At 38.6% G+C, this 27651-nt stretch overlaps 1 protein-coding gene across 6 annotated transcripts; it reads left to right on the top strand.

Annotated features, from left to right (window-relative positions):
* The first annotated feature begins 1166 nt into the window (after positions 1–1166).
* Positions 1167–27252, top strand: LOC120908763 (guanine nucleotide exchange factor DBS-like). 6 transcript variants are annotated; one of them, XM_040320106.1, is made up of 17 exons: positions 1167–1206; positions 1291–1572; positions 1661–2247; positions 2314–2429; positions 3878–3998; positions 4077–4394; positions 4452–4661; positions 4950–5129; positions 16259–16378; positions 16450–16545; positions 24148–24333; positions 24398–24600; positions 24672–24786; positions 24860–25057; positions 25131–25336; positions 25436–25863; positions 25953–27252. In XM_040320106.1, coding segments are annotated over exons 1-17 (3474 nt in total). In that variant the 5' UTR covers positions 1167–1205; the 3' UTR covers positions 26060–27252. The 6 variants fall into 6 exon arrangements, with proteins under 6 accessions (XP_040176040.1, XP_040176039.1, XP_040176038.1 ...); XM_040320105.1 differs by having other exon boundaries at positions 3863–3998; XM_040320104.1 differs by having other exon boundaries at positions 3842–3998.
* Positions 27253–27651: the final 399 nt, after the last annotated feature.

The raw sequence follows: 27651 nt of genomic DNA, 5'->3' as shown, positions 1-27651 counted from the left end.
TCCTAAGCTATTTCCTACGCTAATTCATTGATTCATTCATTCGCTAATTCAAATCCTATGCTAATTCATACGGTATTCCTAATCTGCACATGTACTGCCTCCTATGGTTTGGAGATCTGTAGAATCATTTACTCGATCAGAACAGGAACTGTATATGTTCCAGGACCGAAACAGGGTTACGTTTACGGATCCGATAAAGGCCAGGAACAGTTCCAGGATTGTTGAAAATCTGTTTTAGGATGGGTAAAGGTTCTGAATCAGTTTCAGAACCGGTGTGGATTCAGTATCGGTTCCAGGTTCGGTATGAGCTCATGACCGGTTCCAGGACAAATATGGAATCAGTATCAACTCCAGGACCGGTATGGGCTCATGATCTGTTCCAAGCCCTGTATCCCCCTGTCTCTATGCCAATAGCCAGTAGCGAACTAATCGAAATCCTGCCAAAATTATATGGAGTTGAGGGTGCGATGGGTTCGATGGATGGGGTTTCCATCACTTGCGGAAATCCAGTGGCTCTGTTTCGAAAGGTTCGAGAGGTAAAAAATGTAAATGTAAATACACGGTATGATTACTTTATCGGTCTCAGGACCGGTATGGGTTTGGTTATGGTTTTAGGTATCTTAATGGGCTGTTATCAGTTCCTGATTTGAATTGGGTTTCGAAGCTGACAATAGGGGATACCTCAGAGTAAGGGGATTCTTTAAAAAGTGTGCAACTGTGCTAGATTTTAGGCATGGCAGGATCAGGTAAAGCCCGCCGGTCTGGTGGTACAGTCGTAAACTCGTACGACTTAACAACATGACCGTCATGGGTTCAAGCCCCGTATGAATGGACCGTGCCCCCATACGTAGGACTGACTGTCCTGCTATGGTAATCAATAAGTCACTGAAAGCCAAGCCCCTCAAGCCCACTAGTGGTACAGGCGGCCTTGACCGACAACGGTCGTTGTACCAAAAGAAGAAGAAAGATCAGGTATGACCAGGATATCCACAATTTCGGTATGTAGTAAAGTTTATAATATCTTGTTTTCTTCTACAAGATGATACGTTTTTAAAGGCATTATCAAGAACTGTTTAAATTAGTAAGAACTCACCTAACGAGCCACATCAAATCTCGATAAAAAGATTACCATGTCCTTTCGGTTTCTTTTTTTTATTTTAGAAAATTGTAATATTGCAACCAACGGAAGTACAAGTAGCAACGCAAGTTCGTATCACTCAGCCCACCAAAACCACCAGCAGAATCATCAGTTTAATAATTATCATAATGCTTTTCAACATCAATCATCAGTGACATCCGTCTCATCTGTGCAGACTGTGCTAAATCAAAGTTTGCAGAATTCTACCAACATCAATAGGCTCATTGAAAATGTGTGCCAAAATGGTAACAACTTCAATTTGAATACGTTTGGCAGTTGTAGTTCTTTGATTACTACGAACGGACACGTATCTTCGAATGGGTCAACCATAAGAGACAATATGAATTCGGGCGTGAGTGTCAGCTCTGCCGAGGAACCACTTAGCGTAGGAGATGTGGCAGACCTACTACATCCGCAGTATGCCATCATCACGGGTAAGATCGATCGCTTCGTAGGATGGTCTCATTGCCATTGCTTATATCCGACTGGTGTAGTGATACATTTTGATTGGTCTCATTTAAGGCGGTCGATCCAAGGACGGTTGCCCGTTGATAACGTTTCCGGATTATAACAACTTTCAAAATCTTACTGATCTCGAATATCAGAAGCTAATGCTTTACCTTACGTCTGTACCTTCGCTATCCGAGGCGGATCTAGGGTTTAACCTAATCATCGATCGGCGCAAAGATAGATGGGCGGCAGTGAAAGCAGTATTGTTGAAAATTTCCATCTATTTCCCGGCGATAGTACACTTCGTTTTTGTGATCCGACCGGCAGGCTTTTTACAGAAAGCTATTTCAGAAGTGAGCAATAAATTCTTCAAGGATGAGTTTCGCTTCCGCGTTATAGTTTGTGCAACGCTAGAGGAATTGTATGACTATGTTTGTCGCAGTCAGCTAACCATAGAATTAGGCGGTGAGCTTGCCTATTCTCATCATGATTGGATACAGCAACGCATTTCATTAGAAAAATTTTCTGGTTTGACTAATATCATCTCTTCAAATTTGGATGCCTTCATGAAATCAATTCATGATATGGAATTTCCGAATTCAGTAGAAGCAACAGAAAAATTGATCCACGATCAAGGAGAACAATATGAAAAATTGAAGGTATGTGATAATGGACGATTAAGCTGTGATGAATTAAGCATCAAACGAAATATACGGTTATTTCAGGAGGATATACTTTCTGCTGGACAGCACGGAGAGGTCTTGCTAGAGGAAATGAAAAGCAAAAAGGAATGCGATCGGGAAACTGTTGAGCGTTTTGGAAATATAAGCTCAATTGAAAGGTAAGTGATGCGTTAAATGCTAACAAATTTGTTTAATAGAAATAGAAGAATATGCAAACAGTATTTTATAAAATGTTCTGTTAGGGAGAGGTGTTGCTGCCAATGAGCCTTGATATAATTTACTGTTACTTTGTCGCTATTATTACTTTTGAAAGGCACTTTACAGATAATGATGATCAACTTGGATCAAGAAAATATTATCCTATTGATCGTAACATAGATACAATTGTTGGTTAATTTTTATCTTTTTGACTGTCCATGGTTGTTCTGTTCATGTTAGCAGTCCTTTAGGATTTAGAATTTAAGATAAATATAAGATAACACTTTACCTTGCACTGGTTATTTTATGAATACAATATCAATGAATTTTTATAGCATGAGGCAAGTTTTCAACTGCGTGTTTAACAATGTGTAATTGAAATGCAAACAAAACCATTAGAAAACTACAGTATCAGTTTTGGACATATAGCTATTTCTACAATTTGATTGATTTCATGTATTTTGATTTATTATACATTAAAATAGGGCCGGTCTGGTGGTACAGTCGTCAACTCGTACGACTTACAGACATGCCCGTCTTGGTTTCAAGCCCAGAATGGACCGTGCCCCCCATACATAGGACTGACTATCCTGCTATTATGTGTAATTAGTAAGTGTCTGAAAGCCCAGGCTTTGACCGACTACGATTGGTTTGAGCCAAAGCAGAGGAAGAATCTTTGAAATATTCTAATATATTTGTATATTATATTATATTTATTTATATATAATATTATGAAGAAATGTTATAGAGTATTCGCCATTGAGTTTTTTCTATAGACGGCTCTGTAATAAACGGAATGGCTCTTATCTCTTAGTCGTCACACCATAGCATAGTACTAAATATTCGAATATATGCGTATAGTATATATAGAGTATATGCGTATATGAGTTAGTATATATGAGTAGTATGCTACTTATTTGTCTATGAAGCATTTATAACAACCTACATATGTTGATACACTAAAGATTAAGAAAAAGAAAATGACAATATTCCATTGATACATACATTTACGACCATGTTATTGTTTACCTTGCATTAACTGATCTGCGCACTATGAACATACATATTTATATTTTTTTTAAATATACGATAAACAAATTTCAAAGAAATCATTGGTAAAGGTCAAGAATTTGGTTAATAATAAAAAAATGTTCTCATGAATTGATATTCTGAGGCATAGTGCTATTGAAATTGTGACAATATTTTAATGTCAATTACTCATATGATTTTCAATTTTAATAACTGATGTTAAGTAAAAAAACGAAACCATTATTTTGTTAAATGAAACATACGTCATGGCTATGTTGTCAAACAAAAACCTTTGAGCGCATGCCGATAAAACATCCAGTGCAAGAAATTATTTAAATATTAGTACGCATCATTTTGATGACAGTCGCGATTGTCACAGACTTTTGGTACAACTGGAGGAAACCGAGCGTCAGTTTGAGGACTTTTGGACTATGCACTTGTCGAGACTGAAGAAATGTCTTGAACTTCGTCGCTTTGAGCAAGAATTTCGCGAGCTACAGGTAAGATTTTAACGTTATGTTGTATAAGGTTGTAGGTTGTGAAATAATTTTATATACGATCTTTCTTCATTACATCAGAATAACTTTGACCGACACTTAAAAGTCGTATCGGATATGACTGAAATTGGCGAAACTGTGACCAGAATGGACCAATTGCTGCAAGAAACCAAAGAATTTCAGGTGATCTGTAGTGTAGATGTTGAGCGAGCAGAACAAGTGATCAATGTTGGTCAACGTCTAATAGGCTCAAGAGGCTGTATTAGTTCTTGTCCAAAGGAGGTGGTTCAACCAAAATGTGATGAGTTGAATCGTGTGTGCGAATTGATACACAATCGTTTATCGAAACGAATAGACACACTTGCCAAAGCTCGCGAGTTGATGGAACGGGTTGAGAAGGTAAGGGTCAAATAATAGGGCAAATGTAGGCAAGGTTATTATTTTCCTTACTTTTAGGCAAATAAATGGTGTACACGAGGTATTGAACTGTTGGCAACTCAGCGAATCGAAAAATGTTCTGTTTCAGCAGAAATAGCAGAACAGAGCCTGCAGGAGATTCAGGATTATCTGGCATCAGCTGCGGAATTTAAATTATCTAGTCCAAACGAAATAAAGAATGAAATTCAAGAAAATACAACTCTTGAAACAAAGGCGTTAGTTTCCCAGGTAAGTCTTCATAAATATAATTGCATGGATTGTTTCAGCATGAGGTAAATTTAACATTGAAACCATTATACAAACTCTTGGTATAGCCAACCAGATACATTTGAATAAAAAAACTTGTAAAAATAATTTCAGTCATTTGCAAATCGTAAAAATATTGTACGTAATTATTTGTTTTTGAAATTCTGTGTTAATCATACATGTGCGAATGTTTTTTTTAAATATTTAAGTTATAATGTAATGGTTTTATGTTATAAAAATGTATGTTATGTTACATACATTTTTAAATAGGTGCTGCAACGTATCGATGACGTACAACTGATGTGTGATAAGCGCATGACTACATTAAAGAAGCTGACCTTAAAACCGCCACGTCCAGTACAAACCGTTACCCCGGAACCTGCGGTACCGCTGCAGCCTCCAGGTGGTGCTCCTCATCCTATGTTTCGTACGCGACGCTCGTATAGTAAGGTGAGTATGTTGTACTTCTCGTCACAAAGGGATCATACTAATTTGCATTTTTCAATAACTATCTGGACAATCTAGACAATAAATAATAATTATATAATACATTCATCGATAAAAAGGTTGGTTTGGTTGGTTTTTTTGCATCATAGAGAATTGAGTATCTCATCTCTGCTTCATTTCATTTGTCTCTCGTTAATATAAAGATGATTTTTGTGCAGTATTCTGTACTCATTTTATTTATTTTTACTTATTATCGTAGTCATCATACATTATTCAGAGCATACCATCCAGCCGCTCGAGACATTTATACAAACTTCAACTATGATCAATGGTCAGTTATGGGTTATGGGTCAGTTAGACTGTTGGCCGCAAAAGATTTGTTCTAATTTCGTTTGATCTCATGACACGATTAATAATTCCAGTTTACAAACTAGAAGTTATGCTGTAACCTTGAATAACGAGAAATTGCATCACAACATTTCAATCGAGGTAATTTTGTGATGTCTGCGAGATGGTTACCGAACAGTTTGTTTTCAAAACTTGTTCTACCTTGCAAGAATGAATTACCTACATTACATGCTATGTAGGTCGAGGCCCTTACGTTACGATATGGTTGGACTTTCTCATTGCGTCATTTATTGTGGCCCATTTTCCTTCTCTGACTAGGCAGCTTCTTCACTCAGCAAGGATGAGAGATAAAGCAAAGAGGAAGTGTGCAAAACGCTGTACTGATGCAAGAGCAGTAATAAGCAAAAGAATGTAGAGAACGGCCAAGAAAAACTAAAAATCGGATGCTTGGGAGAGGTCTAATGCAACCTGTCAAGGCTGCAGCGGGACGTTAGGCAATAAAGATTACGGTACTCCTGTTGCAGATTATACGGAAAACAGGAATTACCTTGGTTCTCTTAGCTGACCAGAAAGCTAGTGTAATAACTAAACAGGCTATCGTCGGATGTAGGCCTTTAGTTTTGTGGTTGGCCTAAATGCAGACAAGTTAGCACGAGGAAGGTGAGGCGTGAAAAGTGGTTCTCAACCGGAATCTTTGACTGCATTCGCCTCATTCTTTTGGTTAAGAGGCAAGGAAGGACAAGTTGTTTCCAGAACTCATGACCTAAAAATATCACGTGAGGGAAAGCGAACATCTTGTTATGTTCTATATAATTGATGCACGTAATTCCTTTCCTGCGGACGACCCGTTTTGTGGAAATTAAACTTTTCCTTTTTTAGTGATCATATTTTGTCGAACAAATGCTGTAAGCGCTAACACAATAATAGTGTCTACTTAAATTGTCTCGTAACGTATACCTATTACTTTCTACGGTGCTATCTGTGGCAGAATAGTCTATTTAGTGATTATTGAGTTGAAATTAGTTAATATTTACTGATTTGCCTTTTTCGAAACAAACATTTTCTATACAATATCACAATCCTCCTGCCATACATCAGAAGACTTCAGTATACATTTTCTTCGATTGTGTACGATTATCCGTTCGTACAGCAAACCCAATCATGCAATCATCGTTACACGCAAATTTATGCCCGTAATCGACATTTTCTGTTATCGGCTGAAAGTGTACATCAGTTACACTCATGTTTCAGGAAATGTGCATGTTAAATGAAATTACGAGAAGGACGATGAACTGTGTGGAACTTATTTTGGTATGAAAAATTAGTAATAAAAAAAAACTCTCATGAATCATCATGAACCTAAATTAAATATATTATTGAAATAGCAATTAATCTGTTCTCATTTTTGTACTTCTTTATGATCAATTGAATTAAGCTCTTCAAGAAAAAGAACAATTCGTTTTGAGTAAAAAAGAGTTGTAGTTTTTTTTTGTTTGAAATTCAAATCGAACGGTTCTGCAATATCGCTGCTCTGTAAGATTGTTTTCTTAGTAACGTTTGATACTAATGTTTGTGTACGAAAAATCAACACATTGTTTCTCAAACGCAAGATTGATCAACCAATGTATATGCAACAATGAAAAACGAGATCAAACACCTAGCGCTGTTACCATTTATGTGAATTGTTTGGGATTTGTAAATACAGTTTTCATAACAACGTTATAATGCATCGAGTTATGCTTCTCAGCGAATCTATGTGAATCCATATTTGTTATTGTTGGTATGTGTCGATTCGCATGGGCTTGGCAATACATATATAGAGCAAAAGTAAAGTTCGTTTTTTGGCGTGAAACGCATACAATACTATTTCAGAATACTCACACCTTTGAATTTACTTTTATCAACCAGCGATGGTGTGAGTAAACTGAACATAAATTAATGTTGGAAATTGATTACTCACAGTTGGATTATTATTTTTTCACTCGTGTTGTCTTGGAATTTATCCGTTTGCATTGCAGAAGTCTACATTTTGCATTGCGGACAGTTCTTATGCTTATCAACGTAATGTTTCTTAGTCAGTTAGATTTGATTAGATTAGATTAAAAAGTTAGTTAGTATCAATGGTTGCCATATAAACTTTCATTATAAATATCGCGATCGAGTGACACGATTTATTGTTCGTTAACTATGTAACAATAGACTGAGAGGATAGAAGATATATATGAGATACAGGAATGAAGTAAAATGTTTCGTCTGTTGCGATGAATTGTTCGCTGTCTGCAGAGGGGTAAACAAAGAAAAGCACATCGACCTTTCGTTATGGCATGTTGGGAAACAATGTCATCGGTCGAAACAAACCACCAACAAGAGGTGTAACAAATGAAGTGAAAATGAATTGAGGAGATGGCTTAGGGTAGGAGTTTTATCTTATGATTATATATTGTACATAAACATATAGTGTCGGACGAATAGAAATGTGTTTTACTACGAGATATGCGATTTAATTGTTAATGGAGGGGGGATGATGAAATGATTTATGGAGCATAGAACCGTCCTTTTCCTGAACGTCAAGAACGCTTGTATGTTTAAATCGTGCAGTCGAAATAGATGCAAATGATACATGCTACGCTAAAGCTAACATTCCCACTAGAATGTTAAAATAAATGGTGAATTTAATGACTATCTAGTTAGTTCTAGATTGACTTGAACGTTTTATTTTTGATTATATTTTATCTTGTCCCATAGGAAATGGTAACTCAAAAATTGACGCACTATAAAGTGTACGTCACAAAAAGAATCAATTAGTATCGTATAAGATGAATCGATTTGCAGATTAAGTTTCTTTTTTTCAATTAAAATGCTCTTAAAAACGTGTCTTAACGCAATTTTGTAATGGTGCCGAGACGAAGCATTTTTGTCTCACGTAAGCTACAGCAATACTTGAAGCTGTGGCTAGCCAAAACAACAACAAAAAAACCTACAAGGCGTGCAGAGAAATGCGGGTTAATTGGGGAAGCATGTTTTGCCTTGGGTACTGTAGACTAGATGGTGTTGCAGCAGTAGCGGTACTTTGCTGGACAGTGTAGGTCAAGAGTACATTTCAACGGTAGTCATTTGTGCTTGATTTGGACAATGTGTTGGTTGGAAAATAAAAATTGGAGTACATCTGAACAAATGTTGATTTACATTGATGTATTGTAAATACGTATTATTCGTATTCGTGTTCGTAATTAAACGTACAACCATTATATGTAATCGTGAGCAACTCATATTATGTTCGATTATTGTACAGTGATTGATTCAAGTGAACTAGAATACTATAGTGGATTAAATAGTAGGTGATAATATTTTTGAAATATTGAAATGAACGAACATTTCTATTTGCTATCCACCCATTCCATGATCTGAACGTTATGAATTGCTCTTTAATGCTTCACTCTCTGCCATAATGCTGGAATGAGAGATCGATAATGCTTCCGTTAATGCGCGAGGCAAGAGAGTATGCCGCCATGATCATCATGAGCAAGTGAGCTAACGGAAATATGTTTTTTTCGTGAGGTTTTCTCTCTGTGATCGCACGCTACCGAGCGCGCATTCCCGAGTGTGTTGCTTTCTTCAGTCACAGTTCATTCGTCTACCGAGGCGCTTCGTAGCGGTTGGACGTCGTGGTGTCGTGCTGCTATTCGGATTTACTATGTTAGACTTTATTGTGTTATTAACAAGTTTTACACAGTTTTGTAACCTGTTTGTAACTGTCAAACCGTTGGGATTTTTGTGTGATACCAAATGTGCATGGGGTTATGTGTGAAGGGTTTTGTAGAGGTAGTGGTGTGTCCTAGTACCTAGTGGTATGTGTCGTGGAATGTGCAAACAATATTTTATTGTTATCTGAAGATTAATATGTGAGAATATGTGACAAATCTTGTTTTGAGTCGTGCATTTCCGCAGTGTTGTGGCGAACGTGTGTACGTTGATAAGCATAAAGCTTGCTGGTTGAACCAACAAGAAAAGAGAAATATGTATCATTAGTACATTTGACGGCGAATTGTTCGTTATACATTTGGTGGAGTTTGTGTTTTTTATAGCATTCAAGTTTAGAATTAATGCGAAATTTGATGGAGTAGTTAAACAGGTGTGAACATGAGATGATGTTATGGATATATTCATCTCAACATTAAATGTTTGTTCACAGCTTTCTGGTGTGTGAGTGATGTTTAGTGTAAACCGTAGTTTGTTTGGTAAACACGATACTAAGTGATACTGTTTTAAAATAATTGCAAAATCTTTACATTCATGTCATAAAAGAAAAATAGAACCAGTGATTATAACAACTTTGGATTTCCCAGCTGTTGTGTGTTTGATGTGTACATGATGATTATAATATAGCTGCATCGTTGTGATTTCGTAGAGATTGTTTTGTTGAACTAGTAAATGATAATGAAAAACTGAAATTACATATTTTGCTTCAGTCTTCCATATGAAAGAGAATAGTTTTCAACTGGTTTAATATGTATAATAACCAATATCCTCGTTTGGGGATGCAAAAGTGTCTGCAAATGTTGACGATGTGAAGATATTGAATTGAAAGGAACACAAATGTTCAAGAGAGCATAATTATAGAAGACAACAGTTCTGCAACAATTATAAATATATTGGTACCCAGATATAAACCATTTGACGAAAGCTACAATAGAAAGCATTTCAATAGTAAGAAACGTTGTAAGAAGAGCGGCGGTATTTTCACTTTCGATCCTATGCAATGGTAAGGTGCGTTCAAGTGTTTGTTTTCTTTTTTCTCCCAGAATTACGCTGCAGGAATGCTATTGAAAGAGTAAAGCATTACAGCGTGGGAGTTTTTAAGATGACGTTTACTATATTGTTACGTTGGTCGCGCTATAGCATCTACAGAGCTTTTCGTTTACTTTTTGCCAGGGTTCATTGTTGTATACAATTTGGATGTGGAAGCTACTTTCACAATCGCAGGTTTTCACTTTTCAGCAACGTAACATTTTCTCCCTTATTATTGTCTATAAATAAACTAAGTGACAATTGAGATGAACAACATAAATATGTACCATCATAAGCAATCCTTAAAAGTAGTATTGACGAATGAAAGGGTTCGATTTCTGTTTTTGTTCGTTGCTGAAGCCATATAACGCGTAAGCTATTTCAAATGGGTATAATGTAACATAATGTAATGTCAGTCGATTCCGTGGTACAGTCGTCAATTCGATTGACTTAACAACATGCCCGTCGTTGGTTCAAGCCCCGAATGCACCAATCTCCAATAGTGCAGGATTGACAAGCATACTATATGGGTAATCTATAAGTCACTAATAGCCAAGCCCCACAGTAAAGCCTTGACCGGCTACGGTTGTTGCACCAAATAAGCAGGATGTGTTTTGTAAACATGTGGTGGCTATTTCAAATGGGTATAATGTAACATAATGTAATGTCAGTCGATTCCGTGGTACAGTCGTCAATTCGATTGACTTAACAACATGCCCGTCGTTGGTTCAAGCCCCGAATGCACCAATCTCCAATAGTGCAGGATTGACAAGCATACTATATGGGTAATCTATAAGTCACTAATAGCCAAGCCCCACAGTAAAGCCTTGACCGGCTACGGTTGTTGCACCAAATAAGCAGGATGTGTTTTGTAAACATGTGGTTCTCGCCCAACTAAAAGCATTGAAATATGAGGATTTTATTTCCGTGCTGATTCAGTGCAGTGTATCACAAAAGCCACGTTAGTTGATCGCGAGTTTACGGGAGTTGGAGGCGTGTTTACTGAAGTTCGAATACATGTTACGTCAATAGTAGATGCATGCAAATTAAAAGAAAAGTTAAATCACCGCCCCAAAAAAGTAAATTGTCGTCGATTGAAACGAGCAAACACTTCAATAGCTGTGGCTCTGTGGCAATAGCTACCTGAAATCGATGGATAAAAATATGCGTGTTGTTTTGTTAATGGAAAGAAGATTGTTTTTGCTTACGTAAGGAATGCAAAGCGACCGTTCACAGCCAAAACTAGACAAAGTTTCACGAAATTTGTACATAGCTATGCATAATCCATCCGCACTTTATCCCACATAGCAATTTGCTGTACCATTGGAATTACATTGGTTCATCTTTTCTCCATGCAATTTGCGCAGCCACTTTCTGTATTGAAATGGTGGAGAATCGCAGCATCAAGAGAAGAGTGGTTAATTGTGGTTTTCCTGGTCCTGCAATTTGTTATGCTGAACCTCTTCTCTCGTTCCTTCGTAAGCCTGCTTCTTGAATCGGATAATCAATTGATGGATAGATGAAGAAGCGCACGGAAAATTGAGCTCATCTCCAGTTGTAGGAAATCGACTTTCGAAAATGCTTGGGTTTTCCTGGTTGAACAAATCATGCAGTTACAGTTTCTAAGCTTCTTTTTTGATTTTTATTTTGGTTTCACCATTGAAAAAGAAGATGGTAATGAACATGAGTACTTTGATGTTTTTTGTTTGCTGCTCTTTTTCGAGTGATCAGGTCGAATTAGAGTAGCTTGATTTTTATTAACATATTTTAATGCATTCATCGCACATGTACAGTATATTTTATATAAATGTAAACGGTGGGAACTCTTACACATATTACCACGATGACTTCGGCAAAATAGGCAGAGTATTTATTGTTAAATTTCGAAATTTTTTGAAAATAAAAGTATGATAATAGACCATATTTTAGCATGGAGAAAGGATTTGTTAGGTCAAAAATGACCAAAATCAGATTAAGGGGGTTATTATACACAGATAGTGCACCCTTTCGATTACTCCTGAGACATTACAATCGATTACATACAAAGATGGTCTAGTGCATGGGTATCCACAAAGATAATACTAGAGAAAACAAGATGAGGTATTTTTATAGATTTTCCGATAAACTGTCTCATTTGTCGTTTCTGGTTCAACAAAACAAAATCTAGAATTTAATCTTTTAACTAAGCTTATTAGATGTTACGTGTTTATACATATATATACAACAACGTGTATATTATTCCTAGCAGGGTTTCCAATGATTGATCGGAAGTGAACGTTGTATTATACAATCGAAAGTTATATTTTTGAATAAAAACGTGAAGTGAATAAAAGTGTTACATAAGTACGCAATGTGAAGAAAATGATGATGCATCAATCATCCCGTGTTGTACATCAATCTACGGCACCCCTTAGATCGATTTCACAACAAAACGCACATCGCCCGGGGTCGGCAGTGCCTGCGACAAATGAGGCGTCAAATAGTAACCCTGGGAAAGGGTCCCAGCATTACGCTAAGTTCCGAAACAATCGTAGCGCGAGCAGCAGCCGAGTGTTAGGTGGACACAGAAGTGAAATCAAGGTAGAACCCAAGGTGGACTGCCGACGGAAAATCCAACCAGGATTACCGAACAAAGGCAGCAGCGGAGTTGAGGATGAATCCTTCGCTACCGCTAGGATCCCCAAAATGAAGCTGTTGAAAGTAAACTATGTGAATTTAAAGAAAGAAGAAGTCGAAAATAAGCAAGCGTCAGAGGTGGATACGATCGATCTAGCTGCACAATCTTCGAATCTGAATAATCATACAATGGTTTTAAAGCAAGATATCGATACAAAAAGTACATCCTCCACAGCTATTATCGTGGAGTGTAAGACAAAGAGTCCTAATAATGGAAAGGTAGTGAAGAACATGACAATTGATCAGTTGCAACCATCCACCCCATTGATAAGCAAAGGTGAAAATAAAGATAAAAGAACGTCAATAACCAGCAAAGACCAGGATCATAATGATGGAGAAACTGGCAAATCTAAATATTTGGTATATAAAAAACATAATGGTTTTGGTACAAACTCATCGCACACAACGGAAAGTAGTTCGGCAGGTGGTAAATTGCAGTACATCAACGACTCGGATATCAAAATCAAGGCATTGGCGAAAAAAAAATACGGATTACTTTTTGAAAATAAGAAGAAAAGCAAACTAGAAACGGTGCAATATTATTTCGACAGCCGCGGCTACGAGCGGTATGTAGACAACAAGTTATACGGAGTGATCAACGAGAAAAAGAACTTGGATGCGCACACTGCGCAATCTAGTTCTGCAGTTCTGACAAAGACTAGCGATGTTCAACATAAAAGACTCAGTTGGGATGTTAGGCAGCACAACAGACCCAGTATGATGCGTGTGATCAATCAATCGCCGGCGGCCAAAAAATGTGCCAACGTAATCATGATGAACCATCAAATATTGACAAAACCACTGAGTGCAGAGGCCCCAGAGCTGCTTGAAAGTGGAGGTTTGAAGCAGGAAAACTGTCGCATGTTCAAACTTCAGAAAAGCCATACGAGCACAAACTTACTTACGCGCCATAAGTCGATGAACGATATCCATCGCATCAATCAACTGTTCCTGGATTGCAAGGGGGATTCTAACCCTGCTTCAAATATTTCACTATCGAATCGTCAAAATTGTAATTCGACCACTAACGAAAGCTGCGATCCTATCCGCTCAAACAATATGACAGCAGACCGAGAAACTACTACAGGGCATCGGTTTGAGAAGCATAGGAAATCGGAGCCGAACAAATATCTAGTGCATAAACGATTAAGTGCCAGGTATAAAACAGAAAGTAATTTAACAAATACAAATACAACAGAAGTAACGTTACCTCCCGTTTCACCGGATAATGGCAACTCGTATGGTTTATCCGGTGACGACACAATCAGCAAGCGCATTCGACAAATAATTAAAGGACAAGACCATATTGGCTCGACAGAGGGTGTTGATCAACTGGCAGAGAAAAGCATGAACGAGGCTCAGAAACATGGAATCGGCAAAGGGAAAAACGAGGAACAGCAACAGGTACAAGTGTGTTCCAAGAAATTTCAACGTTTGTCAAAGTCGAAATCGACTGAAAAGCTTATCATGGATAGAAACCAGATCGGGGATGCAGCAGAAGGAAAGGAGAAAAACAGTAAGACAAGCAGTACTTGTGGTTACAAGAACTGTAAATTTTCAAACTGTCCAATGTCTTCGTCGTCTTCTTCATCCTCAGCTTCTTCGACCTCATCATCTGTCTCTTGCAAGACTAGAGCTAGGATGGAGGGCGGTAGCGAGAAGGTTCCGTCAACTGCCATCAATAACAAACCACCCCCACCAGATAAATTAGAAATAATTTCGAATGGCAAACGAACTTCGGTTGTGAGTACAGATGATGGCGATATGGCGAAGGCGAGCAAGAAGGAATCGTCCGCGTGTATAAAGGATCAGTTGGTAATTAATAACCTCCTTAACAGCAGCACGTTCAATGAAAAAATGAATAATGCTACTACCACCGATATAAAGCATATGAATGATGATTCACGTGTTATTATTACTTCGAAGATAAAGCAAATAGATTTGGAGAGCAATAGCATGATCATTGAAAAATCCTTGGCTCAATCTCCCCAGAACTGCCGAATTTCATCGTCTCGCCATAAGTTTTGGAATCATCAAAATCAGCGCAACATTAAACTGAAAAACAATCCGCAAACAAAGGCTTACGACGACAAGATAGACATTAACAACAAGATAAAAAACGAAGAGAATAACAGCATCAAAATCTTCATCAGCAGCAGTACCGGCGCCAATGGAAACAGCTGTAACGTTTTACCAGAACCTGTATCGCTGATCTCTACTACGGACGTGGGCGATAGATCTTCTTCCTGTTCCTACGCATCCACCTCTTCTTGTGGCTCTACCGGGAGTGAATCCGATAAGGACGATGGTTACTGCGACCAGAGTGAATGTTCAACTATTCCCGACAAGCAGCAACCATCTTCGATTGTATCGACAAGCAGCAGTACCATCAGTAGCAATAGCAGCTGCAGTAACGGCAGCAGCACAGTTTGCAGCGAGTCCACCCATGTTTCAAATGTTACCTGTGCAAACAGTTTACCGGGCGGTAACGGTTCAGCGACCACGATTTCAAACAGTGGCGGAAATCGATACACTTCTAAAACAAGTATCCGTTTAGGATGTGATGGCTCGCTGTTCTTAAACCGGAACTATCTCGAAGAAGTTGAGGGACCTTCTAGCCCGGTAACGAGCGATTTGGATGGTGATGATAACGAAAATGCATCTAGTGATTTTCGAGAATGTTTTAACACTGTCAATGTTTGTTGTTGTGCCCTAAAAAAACCACAAACATTTGCCCACCGTTCATCGCGTCTTGTCAGTTCGATAGATGTGACAAATGCTAGCAGCACGGGAAAATCGGCTTTAGCATGCAACCTGTTTACAGCTTCGGCAGCAACAGACAACAATGCTTTGCAGAGTGATAATGCGTTACATAACAAGAATGAAACCTGTGCGTGTGTCAAAAAGCACAGAAATTCTCAAAACAAGGTAAGAATCATGATTAATAATGGATGAAAATGAAATAATAATTCAGACATTATACCTCAATATGAGGTACGTTTTCCTTCTGATATAACGTGCTTCGAATCATTTTTTTAATTCAAATTCAAATTATCTCAACGCATTGTTGCATTTGAAAACGTTTCACAAGATACGCATAGAAATTATGCTGACAACCGTTTTTAGATCGATTTTTTTTGATTTTTTGAATATAACTAAAAGGGTTTAATCTATTGTCATTCACTTGTTGTTTTCAATAAAGTTTAAAAGAGTGTCCTATACATACTGTTTGATTATACACAGATATAAACAGGGGACAATACATTTGATAGACTTTACGTCAAAATAACAATTAACCTCTTCTTGCAACCGATTTACAGATTGAAAATTATTCATCACGACCACGTTCGATTGAAGGACCCCTGGACTCGGGTATTTCGATTAGCAGCGATACGGCCATAACCAGCTCGGACAGTGATCTGAATTCGCAAAGTCAAACGGTAAATTACTCGAAACCCTGTGTACAGTTGCAAAGAATAGATATGCTTCAACGCCGTTTCTCTTATGTTAGGACGCTGACGAAAGAAAGCTGAAGAGAGGACACGTGCTAGCTGAACTTTTGGAAACGGAGCGTATATATGTCGCGGAAATGGGATCTATTTTAAAGGTAAGTGGTGTTTTTTTCTTATTTCATGTTCGATTACACGTAATTTAAAATATTCATCCGTTGAAACGCTTAAAAACGCATTCTTAGTTCAATTTGCTACTGCATTAAACTTTGTATTGACTGTCCTGGCAATGTCCTGGCATACGCAATTGACGAACACAGTTAATAGTTCGTGTTATGGTAAATAATAAATACTTCCTAAGCATCAGTTCAAGTAAAGCTAGCAAGTAAACGATGCTTTTAATTTGTCTAAACATGTAGCACGTTTGCATTAACGTGTTACATTTGAGCAAATGGTTAATCATGTGGGAATATAACATACATTGGCCGATCAATATGAGATTGACTCGAAGCGATCTGCGGAAATGAGAAGCAATTAACAGTTAAACGGTGTCAGTGTAGCAACGTAGCACGGCAGCAAGAAATAGATGTATGCTGTTGAATGTGTAGAAACGAGTTCGGTGCAAGAGAAACTGGCTTTTCAACTTTGGATGGGTGGAACAAACCAGAGCATCTTCATGCTTTTATTCCTTTTCTCTCTCGGTTTTCTTCGCCGTCTCTTCAGATTTTTGGCGTTGCTAGACTTTGGATTTTATTCAAAATATCTGTTGGATCTTATATTCGTTGTGTTGGTAACGTGCATGCAGCAGACCAAAAGGCTCTGTTGCTTTGTCCGAAGTAATCAACGGTCCCGTTTTACAGCTTTCTACCTTTCCTTTACACATTTATTTTGGAGCTGCTGCATTTTTTTAACCTGGCATAAATACATGAGCCCAACGCGTTTGTATTTGTATGGCATGGCTTTCCAAAACTGGAAGTATGGTCCGTGAAAATTTATACAACTTTCAAAGTACTGTAACATTATTAATGGAAATCTGTAATATTGAAAATGTTCACATAATGTAGTCATAAAGGTTTGATTCAACCTAAGTTCATCCATCATGGGGTAAAGATCGCTAGATCGATATTCTCGCGCGTTTGTTAGCAGGATTTGTACAATGAAATGCGGAAACCATGAAAATCCTTACTTGTGTTAATGACTTTGCGATTCGGACATCAACAACGGATGTTAATTTAAATTAGTATTCCTGGTTAACAGCAAAGAGGTTTACAAAGCAATTCAAAAGACGGATTGGGCAGATCTACGCGTGGTCTAGTGAGTAGCGCCAAAATAATACCTAACAATGAATCGCGATGCGCGCTTGATGTGGTTTGCTGAAAGCTGGTCAGTTGTTCTAGTCAACGGTTTTTCGTTTCGCTCAACGGACCATCCTATGTATTAAGCAGTGGGTAACGAGTTGCCGTTACACAGGAAAAACCTTTATTATACTCGAATCCATAGCAAAGAACCATAGAGATGCTACTCTTTCTTACTGACCGTTTGATTGAGCTAGCCTCTCCATACTTTTTTGTACGGAGAAAACATTTGCCAGTGCCATGTCTTTAACACAGATTCATTAAACTTATTCATTGCGGGTTCTTGCTACAGGATGACGATCCAAATGGACAGGCACATTTATCAATTGACCTCTGGTGTATGTCGCTCTCTTCGCACGCATCGCCATGTTTAGTACAATCCATAAAATCAATTAAGCATCGCATGAACTGATCAAAAAGCACAAATCGTTTTGCGACTTATTTCTAAGATTGTTTGCGCAAAAAATGCAAATAATGATATAAACAATGGAACAATTAGGAAAAAAAATGTAGCGATCATTTTCTATTACACCGGAAGATTATGTTGTTTCTCCTGTTGCATTATGTGCCTCTAACTAAACACATGTGGTTACGTGCAGTAGTTTGATGCGCATAAACTTTACCTGAAAACCTATGTGTTGCTTTGGTTCGTGAAGTGAAGGCAGCTGAGCGCGAAGAAGTATACGATAGTTGTTTGAGATAACGCTTATACCGTAAGCGAAAGAAACCATATAAAAAACGATCCGATTCTTTTGTATCGATGCAATGAGGTGAGTATTTACTCGAGCTCGTGAAACGATATGCAGTACAGCCGCTCTCGGGTCTTATCAGACAATTAGAAAAAAGAAAAGCGCGCTATCCAGAGCGTCTTGGTTTCTCCGTTGCAAATGCGCACATGCTATCATCACATATTGGCATAATCATAAATGGGATGCGCATCCATGGTAGACTACTACAAGACTTGCGTGTGTTTGACCAGTTTACCTGCATCGTCTCCGAAAAAGAGCGCACAACTAGTGTGCACTCCATGCAGCAGGCGCGCAGTAGTAGTGCCTTTCATCCAGGCTCAAATATCATCCGCTACATCTATTGTTTTCAGTTCGTATCGATAGCTCACCGTGATTGGGGGTCTGTATAAATCTTACAGCACCAAAGGATTGTAACAGCTTTTATATGGATGTGTGTGTAAATTTGTTCAATTGTTGTAAAGTTTATTGTGTTGTGTTATAAAAAAAGTGCCGAAACGATTCAAAATTATGTTAAATTTATAAATTATGCGAATAGCTCTACGCAAAAAAGGAGTGCAAGTTTTGTGGTTTTTATTGCTTTATAGTGACTAGTTTGTGTTTTGCTTATTTTTCTATATATTTTTTTTAATTTTTCTATAAAATCATTTGATTGGTTCCCGGTGATCTATGATCATATATGATATATATATATATATATATATATATATATATATATATATATATATATATATATATATATATATTTATTTATTTTTTTTTCTTTTTTTTATATATATATTCACATGTGTGCTTATAAGATTTAATGTTGAAAGGTACAAACAGTGTTTTATGTTTGTGAATCATGGTTTGAAATGTATTCGGTTTAATTTTTAAACGTAAAGACCGCCCTGTGAGATCATGTTACCGTTATATAGCAGTGCGTGAAGCGTTTCAGAGTATAGAAAGTCAAGTAATGAAATATGTATAATGCTCTCCTTCGGAGTTAAAAAGCGTACAAGTTTGTATTGTAATGTTCGCGAGACATAGTGTAAAAAATGTGGAAAGTTTCGACTACTAAACGATTTGAAAACGATGACGTTTTTAGCTTTTGGTGGCCAACAATTGTGTTTTGAGGCGGCTGCGCGCTTTATGTGTGCCACTAATCTAGAGCTGTGAGGCCAATCTCTGGTTATTTATGAAGCGATTCGGAATTAAAGAAGCATCGAGTTTCGTACAGATATGTTAATATAGTTCAGTGAAACAAAAAGATCAGTCCAACAGGAACTGCGAATCAAACATCAATGAACAGTTGAGCTAGATGCACAACGAGTAGTACGATAACCATTGTTAGCACAATTGAAATCTCGTTAGTATATGAAGTTACAAGAATAAATGTTGAGTTCAATAAGCAACTGTTTATTGTAACTTGTTTAAAAAAATAATGTTCAAACACGTTCAAACATAAGTGTTTCCGATCATATCAGCAAACCGTCCAACATCATTAAAGCGCATTTAGTCTGTTGGCCAAGTTTCGCCAAATCTCTAGCAACGTCCATGTTTAAGATGGGTGCACTCGTTCCCCCTCCGGTTCCACACTAATACACACTGCGCTCGTGAAGAAGAAAGTTTTCTGTGGTACCTTTTTATTATTTGCACCTCAAATAACCGTTAAACGCGAAGTATAAAACGTTTAAATTTCGCCAACATGGCAAAGTGGGTGGTTTATTAGGCGTTTCAATGGTGTACAACATTTTAGTTTTTAATTTGGTCTTACGTTCGGTGTATTAGGGACGCTGGTTGATAACAGAAAAAGTAACACAACACAATGTGAAGTGAAGAAAATGAAAAAAAAAAAACCGTGTACGCGCAAACTAACAGATGATTTGTAAAAGTTGGTGTCTATGGATATTGTTCATATGGCTAAATGAATGCGGCAATGGAAAAATGCTCATTTTAAAGTGATCATTGTTTGATAGTCGTTTAATATGTGTGTGAGTTTAATATTTTGGTGTGTAGTTTCAGTTAGTTTGCGAAAAGAAGCGAATAACAGCAGCGAAGAACAGTGATAAAAGTGAAGTGAATATTTACTCGAAAGTTCAGTATAGCTGCATTTCATTAGGATATAACGCAAGAAAACGAGGATGAAATTTGGCAACTATAATCTTACATCAACCGCAACGGAACCATGTGATAACAAACGACGGCATCTCTCTCTTTTTCGGCCCGGAAAGGTAAAGAGCACTGCAAATTACATCGTTGGGAAGGTTCACCGTCGTCTCGGCAGCATTGTAAGCACAAGGATGTCATCATCCGTAGTAGCAGGCTCCAGGTGTTTGAATGACGTCGTCAACGTTGAACACGAAAACATAGCTCAAAATGAGCAGCTTTCCGCTGCTTGTTTCATGAAGTCCTTTGTATCTAATGGATCAGAATCTTCGTCCACATTGTCTTATCGAGCATCTCTGTTCGGGGAACAGGACGATATGGTAGCAAAAGGGCATCGGGAGCGAGAAATTACCATACCACGTTTCTCTCCGAAAGATTTTCCAACTAGCTGGATAGGAAAGAACACTGGTCTGGACAGCACACTGTTCGATTTGCAGAGGAAGTTGTGCAATGGAATGTTAGGCAGCCAGCAAGATGATTCTGCCTTTCAGCCGTTCGGTAGTCGAGCGCAATTGTTCCACAAGAACAAATCGATCACCGGAAAGCATGGCATCCTGCCATTCTCAAACGTTGAAGGAGCACAGCTGTTGCCGTACTCTTATCATTCGCTGAAGAGTGGGTCCACCCTTCGAAGATCTGCTCAAAACTTTGGTGGAAGCTGTCCCGAAATACATGCAGCGTCCGACACAATGCAATCCCGGAAGAGCTACAAATCCCAACGCTCCTCTAACGTAAGCAACGGAAATGGCAGCAATCGATTTCGAAAGAGTAAGATAGTGCAGCTTTTAGAGCGTAATGAATCCGAAGATAACGATGAAACCGTTGAGATGGCCATCCTACAGGAATACTTCGACACCATGTCCTATACAGAAATTGTTAAAGACCGCGACTTTCGGAACTATTTAATGAAGAAACGATACCTTGATATCATGGAGTACATTTACAACAGTAGCGGAGCATCGGACAATGGTCAATTTTCTCGTGCACCCTCTACGATGGCCCCGCCGTCCATATCCGCCTCGAACAACGATTGCGATTCGGTAAAAAAAGAGAAGCTTAGGGCTGAATCTGTTCCATCACCTACGCTACCGCCTCAGCCTCCAATACGACGGTACTATTCTTCGAATAGTAACTCGCAGGTGTTTTGTCGTCGGAACAGCAGCTTCGAACAGTATTATCACAATCAAAACCAGCACTATGGAACGTTGAACTACCACCGTACGCCAGGAAACCATAGCTTTGTTTCATCGCGTAGGTTGGAAAAGAACCGCGACCAACGGGATGTTCCCCCTTACGCGACATTGCTGAGGATCACAAAAACCAAGGCACCATCGCGATGCCAAAGAACGTACCGTCAAATTCGAGCGTTTTGTGAAAAGTCCCTGATGAAATACTCTTTAAATCGTTCATTGAATGGTAGTGCTATGACGCTTAAGAAATGCAAACCAGCACGGGGTTATTCAGAAAAGCAATACCGTCGTGTAATAAACGATTTTGTGCGTCAACGAGGATTCTCGAGTGCCGATGAATACACGCGATACCATTATGGCAATTTTCTACGCCACAAACTAGTTCGAACGGGTAATCGTCGGTCAAAAAAGCGATCATCAAAAGAGGAAAAGGCGGAGAAAGAACAGTACAACGCTCATCAGCAGCTTCTGTACAACTCTTTACCACCGCCTCCGTATTCCAGCGGAGACTATCATCATGCGCCTCTCACACCGGTATCTCGGGAGTCAAAGGCCACAACACCAACGGCCCGCAATTTACCAACCAATTTACTTTTCGAATTCGAGCCAGAAAAGCCATCGCTGGCCAGCAATTCGTTGCCCAACGTGTGCGATCTTATCTGCTCGGACAGGTTCAAAAATTTCGACTACGTCAACCAAGCCATGACTTTACAGCGTTGTCGCCGTGGCGCCGAGTCGGCAACATCCGCAGGCTTTCGATTAAATGATCGGAGACAAATTTTTTTGCCAGTAAACAGTGACGGAGAAGAAGAATTGCTTCATGGACCGGCCAGTTCTTTTATGCCGCCCGACGAAGAGCTGCAGCTGGGGGAAGTGATTGCAAGAAGTGACCAAACAAATCTGCCGTATATTTTTGACGACATAGGCGTCTATGAAACAATACGGTCCCGAAACAAGAAGGAACTTTTGCGAGCCGAAATGCGATCGCGCAAGGAATCTTTCATAAATGCAGCGGGAGAAAAATATGCTGGTCTAAGCCAACAACGACAACCAACATTCCGAAATTCCAAGATGGATGTTGAATACCAAAACTATGATGAACATAAACACATAGTAAGTTCTCTTTAATAACTATAGCAACATGTTAAACTTACAACAACATGACAACAGATGTTTGCCCACTATGTGTCCTACTATCTTTGCAGCTTGCCATCGGCATTTAAAGACAATGTTGGTTTATTAGCAATTTCGTACAACTGCCTACATCTTATTACAATATGACCACTAAGGCAAGATGCTTTAATTTTTTTCGTTTTATAGTGGTTGCTTTATCTCTTTATCTCTCTCTCTCTCTCTTTCTTTCTTTCTCTCTCTCTCTTTATCTCTCTCTCTCTTTATCTCCCTCTCTCTTTATCTCCCTCTCTTTAACACAATTCATAAAAAAGTCGATGGTTAACTGCCTCCATTAAACAAATGACCAGCAACGGAGCGCATTTTTGGGTTGCCGTCGGGTACTGCTTTGTATTCAGCTACGTGTTTGACTATAATTATGTGCCGAATCGTATGCTGCAGCAAGAGAAAGTTGACCGCTTTTGGGGGTTCAAATTGATGTCTGTCGAATATGACCATATGCCATATAAAAGCCGTGAATGTGAGTGGTTGTTGAGTTTTGGGTTACACGGGGCAACGTGTACTGGTTCCTTGGATTCCGCAGAACTTGTAATGGAAGAATCGAAATAAATTATGAAACAGGGCCTGATACATATTATCTACTTTTATTTTACATGATAATTGTTAAATTACTTCTTAAAAATCCTTGTAATACGTTGAAAGTGTAAATCACGTTTGAAGATTTACACAAATTTTAGCAAATAATATATCTTTCATTTACTCGTGACAAACTAGCATTTTTTTTCTGTAAAACATTATATTTAACAAAATGTATATCAAATTTATTTTAGCAATAGTTTTTTCATAGCAGGATGATCCTCCTATACGAAATATTAACTCACTGCGGATTAGTCCTCATCCGACCCTACCGCATCATTTAATCAACATTATTCATCTTCTTCTTCTTTTGGCACCACGACCGTTGTCGGTCAAGGCCTCCTGCACCACTAGTGAACTTGGGGGGCTTGGCTTTCAGTGACTTATTGATTACCATAGCAGGACAGTCAGTCCTACGTATGGGGGCACGGTCCATTCATACAGGGCTTGAACCCATGACGGTCATGTTGTTAAGTCGTTCGAGTGTTCAACATTATATTCTTCAAAATGTTGCTAATATACTGATTATTTCCTTTTTCTTACTACTTCTTTAGGGCTATAAGGATGAAATGCTCTCGGAGGAAATGAGCTCATTGGTGCCGCCGGGTTTGCAAGGAAAGTCGGACATACTGTTTGGCAACTTGCATGAGCTGTACACCTTTCACAATGACATTTTCTTGAAGGATTTGGAAAATTGTATTTCCACCACAGAACTTGTTGCCCTTTGCTTCGTACAACGGGTAAGGCGCCCGGGTCCTATAGATTCCTGTAGGATTACAAATGTTTTACAATGTTTCATTTCAGCGAGATACGTTTTTCCGCCTCTACTCGTACTATTGCCAAAACATACCCCGGTCTGAACGTCTTCGGGAGACGCTCGTTGATACGCATCTGTTCCTGCAAGAATGCCAAAAGAAGCTCGGTCATAAACTGCCGTTGGCCGCTTATCTGCTAAAGCCGGTACAAAGAATTACAAAGTATCAACTTTTGCTTAAAGATTTGCTAAAGTAAGGTCTACTATCTTGATTTACTTCATCGGTCCTTTCGATAATAGATTTCCATCTTCTCCCTTCCTTAGGTTCAGCGATACTGGTACATGCTCGCGAGAGTTGCAGAAAGCATTGGATTGTATGTTGGTTGTATTAAAGTGTGTCAATGATTCAATGCACCAAATTGCAATAACGGGATTCCCGGTAAGTTCGAAAATACATCTACAACTGTGCGGGCATTTCCTTACGATGTACCTTCGTATCGTTGCAAATGCAGGCTGACCTATCCCAGCAAGGCGAACTACTGATGCAAGATTCGTTCCAAGTTTGGACGGAAAGTAAAAAGGACTTGCGGCTACGGCTGAAAACACAAAATAGGCACATTTTCTTGTATCAAAAAGCAATGCTATTTTGTAAACAAGGGTCGAAAACGGGGCACAACAAGAGTACTTATCAATTTAAACACTGGCTACAGGTATGGACATGCGTCAGATAGCTGCATTCGATATAATAGTAATATTGCTTATATTATCTGGCCAAAAAAACAGATGTCACAAATCGGTTTAACGGAATCCGTTCGCGGCGACTCTAGACGATTCGAGGTCTGGCTGCAAGGACGCCAAGAAGTGCATACTATACAAGCTACCACTATTGAAATAAAAAACAAATGGGTCGCTGAAATCAAGCGTGTTTTGCTGAACCAACTGGAAGAGCTAAAGGGTGAAAAAATCAAGCAATACGGCTTGAACCACAAGTAAGATTCATTTCATTTCATTAAGATTTAGCCAATTATGTAAAACACGTAGAATCTGGCAATGATTTGGTGGTTTTCCTACTTATTTCCTCCATCCAGACCTTTGCGGCACATGACTTCATGGGACGTTCCACAAGCTGTGCAAGGAACACCGAACCGAATATTAAGCAGCGACCAACAGCCGCCATTGCAGGCCAACGGTATAGGCATAGGAGGAATGGTCGGCCTGGCACAGGACGTGGTCACACGGATAGCTCATATGAACGATGATAGTCTTCTAAACGCTACCGGAATCTCATGCTCCTCGTCCGAACACGATAACCAGGAAAGCAATGCATGGAGCTCCGACTACTCGAATAGCGAAGATGAGTTTACTACTGTAGAGGATAGTGTCGTGCCGGGGCACAAGTTTGTGTCATTGGCTGATTACTGTGCAATGGGAAATTCAGAAGTTTCTATGAAAGAGGCTGAAGTAGTGGAGCTGCTGAAAGTCGGCTGTGCAGGATGGTGGTTTGTGAAAGTGATCGGTAAGTATCCATGGACCCCATCGCACGGCAAATGGTGCTACAATAACAAAATCAAAACTCATTCAATCCAAACTGTGTTCTTTATTTAGCTACCGGCCTTGAAGGATGGGCTCCAGCAGCATACTTAGAGCCAGTGGCACGCAAAAATTCTCGCCTTAGAAGCGCGCGCAGCCAAGACCGACTGAACGACCACTAAAAAACCAAAAATAAGTTTAATAACTAATAGGAGCTATTAACCTATCGATCGTACTACCATCTAAAAGGATGGATGAATTGAGCCAAAGTTTATGAAAAGGAACGTTCTGGAGTCTATGAAAAACGTAATAATCTCACTTATTTAGATAGTCAATATCTATGATCATGTTGTCACTTTACGGACCCGACAACAGACATGACAAAGTCTGAATTATGTACCTCGAATTGCTACGTCAATTCTTTACTATGTTAGCAAAATCTAATCCTCGAAATGTTTTCGATTAATGCTTTACTATTTCGTCTTAGCGAATGACACGCTGTTTAACATTCAAGATGGTAATACGACATTGCCAGTAATCGTATAAAGTAATCAGATCGTTATTCAATATCGCTCAATAGTCAGTTCAATTCCTTTGTATCTTGCGTATTTACGAAAAGCAATCAACGTGAAACACATCGGATTGTTTTATCCTGAAAAAAATGCTTGAAAAGATTGAATGACAATTGCATGGATATGGGAAATTGGTACATCAATCAGCATATACTCGTGGTTATCGAATTAACGGACCCGTACAATTGCGATAAAAAATAGCGCTGTTTATAGATACATGTACTACATTTTTTTCGCTAATGTATAACCGAATTAAGAAATTATGGTGCTTTTTTAACACTCAATTGATCAACCACATTTGCAAAACTCACCTACGTGTAATAATATAAGTCGAATGTCTGCTGGGTATGTCCTGGGAAAAGTTGTAAATCTCATGATCGTAATTTAAAGCAATAGTCATTTTTCGTTTTCTCGGTTATGTTTCTATAATCGTTTGAGTTCTGCTTGATTATTCAACGTAATATGTCATATATTTCTATATCCGTAAGTTTTGTTATAATTTTTCCAATAGTCGCGTGAATGTTTCGCTTCATTGTGTATAGCTGAAAAATGATCGAAGAAAATCTATTTAAGCATAGCAATTGAACAATGTAAGGTATAACGTTTAATAATCTTTGAAAAAGGTGATTAAATCGCTCATGTAAGACAGTGAAATATGATTGCGCACGCAATTTAACAAATCAAATAATCTTTAAGTCAATGAAAGAAACCGCCGATGGTGACATTAATTGATCGTGATATTGAAATAAAATAAAATAATCTTTCAGGAAATATTTGTTTGTAAATGTTACCGATGCGCTCAATTGTTTCTGTAAAGTTTTGAAATGTGTTACTTTTTTGAATTCTCAATTAATGACTCAATTTTGATATCTGACATGTGATTGATGACAAGGGCAGTTGTGTTAATGTTTAGCTTTGTGTGTTTAACGTGTAAATTTTGGTGGGTATATTAATTCTCAATTAGAGACTCAATGTTGATATCTGACAACGGATCAGGTCAAAATAGGTACAATACCCGACCCGAACTCGCAGCTCCAACGAATCGGAATCGCTTATACTTTCATTCATTCGGGTTGACTCGAACTTGCTGCACCCACGATTCGCATTGGACCTTCCTTGGTCTGTCCCGATGAACCAACGGGTTGGAGCCGCTTATTCTTTTTGCACTTACCGGAATCGTTGCTCCTACTGAACCTACTTGT

This window comes from Anopheles arabiensis, chromosome 2, assembly GCF_016920715.1.
Source record: "Anopheles arabiensis isolate DONGOLA chromosome 2, AaraD3, whole genome shotgun sequence".
In the NCBI taxonomy this organism is placed as follows: domain Eukaryota; kingdom Metazoa; phylum Arthropoda; class Insecta; order Diptera; family Culicidae; genus Anopheles; species Anopheles arabiensis.
The sequence above is the reverse complement of the archived record's forward strand: the minus strand, read 5'-3'. Positions and strand labels throughout refer to the sequence as shown.

What these genes read in the sequence shown, in the direction of transcription:
- LOC120908763 (XM_040320102.1), top strand. Translation starts at nt 12,624, where the DNA reads ATGATGATGCATCAATCATCCCGTGTTGTACATCAATCTACGGCACCC. An exon ending in AATTTAAACACTGGCTACAG is followed by an intron (nt 25,058 to 25,130) that starts GTATGGACATGC and finishes CCAAAAAAACAG; the next exon opens with ATGTCACAAATCGGTTTAAC. An exon ending in GTGGTTTGTGAAAGTGATCG is followed by an intron (nt 25,864 to 25,952) that starts GTAAGTATCCAT and finishes TTCTTTATTTAG; the next exon opens with CTACCGGCCTTGAAGGATGG.